Source organism: Sinocyclocheilus rhinocerous, unplaced genomic scaffold (genome assembly GCF_001515625.1).
Source record: "Sinocyclocheilus rhinocerous isolate Xijiao unplaced genomic scaffold, SAMN03320098_v1.1 scaffold1102, whole genome shotgun sequence".
Classification (NCBI taxonomy): Eukaryota; Metazoa; Chordata; class Actinopteri; order Cypriniformes; family Cyprinidae; genus Sinocyclocheilus; species Sinocyclocheilus rhinocerous.
Genome location: NW_015640208.1, coordinates 207,439 through 214,499, shown reverse-complemented (window position 1 = coordinate 214,499; position 7,061 = coordinate 207,439). Strand labels below are relative to the sequence as shown.

The 7,061-nt window shown below is 37.8% G+C and overlaps 1 protein-coding gene across 1 annotated transcript in view; it reads left to right on the top strand.

Moving 5' to 3' along the window:
- Positions 1–3,389: 3,389 nt before the first annotated feature.
- LOC107752549 (BDNF/NT-3 growth factors receptor-like) overlaps positions 3,390–7,061 on the top strand; it is a 52,625-nt gene continuing 48,953 nt past the window's right edge. The window contains exons 1-5 of the mRNA XM_016568548.1: positions 3,390–3,866; positions 4,364–4,438; positions 4,524–4,595; positions 4,848–4,916; positions 5,319–5,461. Of these exons, the coding sequence (XP_016424034.1) occupies positions 3,661–3,866; positions 4,364–4,438; positions 4,524–4,595; positions 4,848–4,916; positions 5,319–5,461 (565 nt within the window). The 5' untranslated portion in view covers positions 3,390–3,660. The remainder of the gene's footprint in view (positions 3,867–4,363; positions 4,439–4,523; positions 4,596–4,847; positions 4,917–5,318; positions 5,462–7,061) is intronic.

The following is a 7,061-nucleotide window of genomic DNA, read 5'->3' as shown; positions in this document are numbered from 1 at the left end:
GACGCGTTTCAGAAAGGCGGGGCATAGAGGAGAAACAATAATGTACAGTATGTGGAAAATAATGTGTTTTTTGAACCTTAAACCACATAAACACATTTCATTACACCAAATACACAAAATAATGTTCTTTTTAGCAACATCATATGACCCCTTTAACATGTTTTTTTCTTAGAGAAATAATACCTCTCCTCAGTAATCCGTATAATATGAAGTAGTACTTTACTGAGTATAGTAGAAACGGTGCAGTTGGAAATCTTTATATATATAAAGACATATATGTGTGTGTGTGTGTGTGTGTGTATCTCTTTTACAACTCCTGTAACTGGTAGAAAAAGTACAACACAGCTTTTGCAATGAAAATAGCCTCAGCTGCCGACTTGAAATGTCTTACCTACATGGAAATCTTTCCCTTCTCATGCAAGTTATAACTGTCATCATCTGTGTGCACATTCACATTAGCATTTTCTTTTTGCATGGAAGATTAGATGCACATGGTCCACATTTCTTCAACGATATTGAACAAAGGCCTTTTGGTGGGTAAGCTTCGCATTTTCTTACTCCTCCTTTTATTGAATAGATCATCATTATCTCTGTCTGCCCTGCTGAAAGACAAAAAAAAAGTGAAAAGCAGCTTAAGCTGTTGACTGGTCTTCGCTGGTCTTCCATCCTAGTCAGAGCAGGTTTAGGTCTTAGAGTGGTTTTCACCAGCAGGGTGATCATAAAAACAGTGTTGACATTACTTATTTGTAAAGCTAGTGTTTCTGGGGACATGCTAGCATGCTAGATTGCTGAGAAAATCAGGCAAATGACCAAGATGGTCAGCGGTAACACTGTTACAATATGTTGATTGAACTGAAGATGGGGCAATTATTAAAAGATGACTGTGATTAAGAGCGCAAAAATACTGAACTAGCGTATATATGCCTTAAAAATACTTTAAAACAATCAGAGTACAAAATGTGTCGGTATTGTTTAAATGTAGGCCTAATATAATTTAGCAATTTGCAAATGTGTTACTGTGCCTGATAGTAAAAGAAATATTTGCAAAAGAGCTCTATGTTTTTAATAATTAATTATGTAAAAGAGGACCTATACATATGTAGATTTTTGACGTTTATTTTGTTAGTAGACAGATCAAATCGTTTAATAAGAGAGGGAAAAAAACACATTTATTCGGGTCAGACTGTGCAGTATGTTATTTATCTACACTATGTGTCCATATAGCACAAAAGGCTATGTGGCGAAATTTAATACTAAGGGCTTTGGGTTTGCAAATAATCATCCTAAATGTAACAAACAATAACAGTATTGGGTTGCTTTAGTAAGAGCAGCGTTACAAAGAAGTCCTAAAACAAATACCAACAGGCACCAATAGATGGCAGCAGTGTAATGTAATCGCAGTGTAAAATGCAAACATTAATTGTGAGCCAGGCACATGTCAAGCAGACCGTTTAATGAGCCAGCTAATCCCGTGATGGGCTGTTCTTCCTGCTGTTTACATAAAGGTACAAAAAAAAAATGCACAGAAAAAAAGTCTGCACAGTTCAAGACCAGAATGCAAAGGGCTTTCCTTGTCTCATGTAATCTCACACTCCATCAGTTAAATTAAAGCACACAGTAGACTTGGCCTTAATCATAGAGATGCTATAGCTTGATCTTTGTGGTCTTGGCCTAAAAACACCTGAGTGTCATTAACTGAGTGCACCATAAATTACCCCTTCAGAGACTCCCACTGTGCGCGCACGCTCATCTAATTCAACACTGATTTCTATTCCCGCGTCGTGCGTCAATCCTGACGTCATTAGAACGATGCGTGACCCCGGTAACGGGTTGAGAGAGCTGCTAAGTAGCGACTCGTTTTATCGACTCGAATCGGTTCAATACAACGAGTCGTTCACTCACCCCAGGTGCCGTCATGTTGTTCCAAACCTTCTGCTGAAAACAAAAGAAGATATTTTGAAGAATGTGTGAAACCAAACAGTTGCCCGTAGCCATTGACTTCCATAGAGTTTGTTTGTTTGTTTGTTTTTTCATACTTATATGGAAGTCAATGGCTACCAGCAACTGTTTGGAACAACGAGGATGAGTAACTGATGACAACATATCCATTTTTGGGTGAACTATCCCTTTAAGAAGAATTAATTAATTAATTAATTAATTAATGTATTTATTTATTTATTTCAATCAGACTTCATCCTGCTTTAAAGATCTGGAGCATTTAAAACTGCAGACAGCAGATCAGATCATTTTAGACCTCTTTATTAGCTATTGTTCTCGGTGTGAAGGGTCTTTAATGGTCATCGCTGACAAAGCCCAGCATTATAGGCAAATCGATGCCTGGTCACGTGACTGACGATCATGTTTTAAATGTCAAAAACGAATTAATTAATTAATTAATTAATGTATTTATTTATTTATTTCAATCAGACTTCATCCTGCTTTAAAGATCTGGAGCATTTAAAACTGCAGACAGCAGATCAGATCATTTTAGACCTCTTTATTAGCTATTGTTCTCGGTGTGAAGGGTCTTTAATGGTCGTCGCTGACAAAGCCCAGCATAGGCAAATCGATGCCTGGTCACGTGACTGACGATCATGTTTTAAATGTCAAAAACGCCGATGCCACGTATCTAGACCTATCTGCAAAAATAGGAGCATTCATTGTTTATCAATTTTGTATGTGACTTATCAAGATATTAATAATAACAATAATACAGTTAGTAGCCTAAATAAAAATCCATAATTTCCATTAACACTCTTGCGTCATTTTAATTGTGTATGGTCGTTGTTGTTGTTTTTTTTGCTCATAATTTTCCACTCCCTTTCTATTTATTTCCTTGATATGAATCAGACTGAACGACTCGCGCTGAGAGAGAGTCGAGAATGAGTCCGTGCACAGAAGACACGAGAACAGTTCGTTCATTTAAAGATTCATGCACAAATGAATCATTCACGAACGAACCCCAACTGCTGTGTGTGAACTATATCTGTCAAGCTCTGCGCTAATTAGCGACTGTCATCATTACCATAATCTGAGCAACATGCCTGAAAGGAGATGAAACATGCATTGACTTCTATATGCGTAATGCATTCGCCTTAAGCTTTTAAGTCCTGATCGGTGTAAGGATGCTACACGCTGTCAATAATCAGTGAAGTGTCTGAATGATCTCGTCTCCTCCCCTCAGATGCGCTGCGCATCATCCAGCGCCCGCGCTCCCTCACTTCAGCACTCGCGTCTCTCAAGAGCGCGTCTTAATTCCGTCCTTATCTATGGCAAGCCAAAGTATTCATATACGCCTGGTCGGGCGTCTGATTGCACACTGACCCGTCAAAAGCGTGCGATTTGGCAGCAAAACGCCCGTCTTCGACGTGTGATTTGCCATTAAACGCGCGTTCTTAACGTGCGCTTTGGGGTCACGGAAAAGCTCACCGGACGCGTCATTTAACGCCAGCGTCTCGGTCATTCAGTCTAGGCAGAGCGAGGCATACGGAGACAAGAGGAGGAAAGGAGAGGAGCACGGACGCTTCACGCAGACAGACGCGCGAGACAAGGTCGACGGTGCGTTACGAGCCGTTCTGCGACGCTCCAGGCGCGCGTGTTCTGCGCTCTCTCCACGCGTTGGATTCCAGGGGTCTTAAATCTGGAGGCGGGGACCCGGGGATGAGCCTGCTGTCGGGGGGCTTCGGCATGGCGGGCTGGGGGTCCGGTTGGGTTCTGATGCTGCTCGCGCTCTGGAGGCCCGGTGCCGCTTGTCCGGAGCTCTGCACGTGCACTGGCGTGCGGATCTCGTGCGTGGATGCGGAGCGCAGCATTATGGCTTTTCCCATGCTGCAGTCCGAGGCAGAGATGGAGAATATCACAGACATGTAAGTTATAAAGAAGAGGCCACAGAAGATGATGCATGTTGTGTCATTCAGTTAATTGCGTGCGTGCGTAATTTCTATGATTTATCCGGGTTTTATTGTACTTGAATTATTGTGCCAAAGTCATTTTATGAGTATACTGTATTATTACTCGGTTATATCTGCTGTTGACTGTTTTACACAAATGTTTTAAAACATAATATGAATCACTATGTCAGTTTGATTGACTTTAATTAGGTTAAGTGGTATTTTGAAATTAGTTGTTGTTTAAATCACACTAGAAGTGCATTTGTTTGAATTTAGGCCAGCAGAATGGGAATTTTTTTTATATTTCTACCTTTAAAAAATATTTAATTTATTAGAAATGATTTCGAGTTTTTACTACTCACCATAAATCAGTTAATGAATTAATTGAGTTAAAAGATTATTATTTATTTTTTTGGAATCTACCCTGCATGACTCGTTTAGCGAGATCTTGTTGTTCTTGTTGCTGTTTACAGATACATTGCGAATCAAAGCAGCTTCAAATCCATTAATGAAAAAGATCTCGACTCGTACCACAACCTCAGAAACTTGTGAGTATAAAATGTGCAACAGCTTTTACGTTCTTAATGCTGTGAGATGGAAATTTATGATACCCGTGTTTGTGTTGTCCTGCAGAACCATAACCAACACGAGGCTCGCATATATTTCGAGGCAGGCCTTTCAGAGCAACCCGAAACTACAGTATCTGTGAGTGCTTTGGTTGTGGAGAAGCTGGAGGTTCAGTTTAGCATGTTTTGGTTGTTTAGAAAGTTTAGTGTTATGTAAAAATAAATATGAATTCTGAAATGTTAACTACATTGCTAAAAAATATGACTGTTAAATCAAATTAGTATGTTTTATTATATAAATATATAATAATTGTATATGATTTATATTAAATATTTATATTATAAATATATAATAAGTTTTGTCAGTGCTGATCATTGTCTCCTTTAACAGGAATCTCAAAGAGAACAATCTGTCCAATCTATCGTGGAGGACGTTTCGTCATTTAAACATTTCATATCTGTGAGTCTCTTATTTTTCTCTCTTATTTTTGATTTATTTATTTTGGTTTTTGCTAATAGAAAAACAAGGAATGCAGCAAACGATGCGTGCACACTTAAACATAACATATTTTACATAACAATATATTTCAAATCCATTCAAACGTAGCATTTATTCAAAAATATCCGACTGCATTTGCATGGTTGTTGGTAAATTTGGGAATTTTTGGAATCAGCCAAACAGTACTAGCTACCATTCTCAGAAATATTGTCCGATAACCGGAGTCGCAAATATATTGAAGTACACTGTAATGATATGTAATGTAGTCCTATCAGGTTACACGTATAGAGTTATTTGTGTTCTTGGTCAGTATTTTTTGCATTGAATGTTTCAGGGAGCTGTCATGCTCTTTGTGTGTTGCAGGTTGCTGGCAGGCAATCCTTTGCAGTGCATATGTGAAAACGTGTGGCTGAAGCAGTGGAGAGGAGAGGAGGCCGAGGACCTGCTGTGTGTGGAGGAGGAAGGAAAGAGGACAGCGCTGTCTACGCTCACACTGCCGAACTGTGGTAAGAATCAGATGATAAAGAGAAGATAAGGATACATGTCCGTTAACTAATGATGAAGGAGTAATATAAGCAAAAGTTGAGTCAAACGCTGTACATTAATTTCAGTTCATTTAACAGTGTTTACAGCAAATTTCACCACAGACTGCTTTGTGAACCTTTTACAAAGGTCTATAGATACTGTAACCAACATTATTGGAACCAGGATTAACCAAGAGCTTGTAAACCAGTGCAGCACAGTGCCGTAACCTATTTCACAGTCAAGTGCATTAACATAAGATTTCTATATGCGAAAAGGTGAAAGAGGGTCAAAAATAGTCAGGAAAAATTAGATTGTGTCTGTTTTGGTGGAAAACTAACAAACAAAAAAACTTGAAATAAGTAGACCTGAGGGAGAGAGTTAAATAATAATAATAATAATAATAAGCATATTTATGTATCATTTGCATATATATGAGGGTTCCATATGTGTGTTTATCAGTTATTTAAATTTTTTTTATTTATATAATATTATAGTATTTATTATTAGTATGTATGTGCTTTGTCATTTGTGTTATTCTTTAAAGAAATATTTATTTATTTGCTTTTTTTTCAATTTAAACTTAGATGCCAAGGCAACATTTCTAATTCTAAAAAAGTCTTTTTCATCTAATATTTCATTTTTTCCAGCCTTATTTCAGTTACTGAAAACATATTTTTAATATTAGTTTAAGTTACGAAGTTTTAGTTAATAATACCAACACTGTTCTTTATTAAAATACATTAAATCCATCGAAACTAATTGTCAACTTGATGCATTTCTTTAATGAAGCAACTGTCTAGAAAGAATGAACTAAAACAATCTACTATGGCCTACTAAGGAAACGTGCTATTGTTTTATTCAGAGCAGAGGTCATCTAATATTTAATACTGAAATGTAGGTTTGTTTGTTTGGTAAGATGTGATTTTTCCAGGCTGTAGTTTTATGACTGCGGCTTGAGACGTAAATAATTATTGATCCAAAAGATCAGCCTCCAGCCAGGCCTATTTTAAGCAATACCACAGCAGAAGGCCCTCGAGGGAGGAAGAGATGACAAGAGAGCGAGGGAGGAAAAGGGAAAAATAGAGACAGACGGGGGGATCCCCAGAATGCAAAAACACTGAGACATTTAGCACTGAGCGTCTGCTGGCCTGTGGCCAAATGCTGCCTTTCTTTTCCATTTTTTTTTTGTGCACTGAAAGGAAACGAGCTGCTCCAGTGAATTGTTTCAGTTTACCACTTTTGGAACATCTAGAGGGCCAAATGTACATGAGAGATTTTTTGCCAGTGCAATTTAAATTAGAAAAGGAAAGTTTGGACTTGTTGACGTTTAATCCCAAAAATCATTTACTCATGCTCATGTCATTCCAAACCTGTATGACTTTCTCTTTTCTGCGAAAAACAAAAGAAGATACTCAGAAAATTATATTTTACACACACACACACACACACACACATATATATATATATATATATATAGTGAAAATCAGTGGGGACCAGTGATGTTTTAGACATAGAATAGCTTCTTTTGTGTTCCTCAGAATGTCAGAGGTTTGGAATGACGTGAGCATGAGTAAATTATGA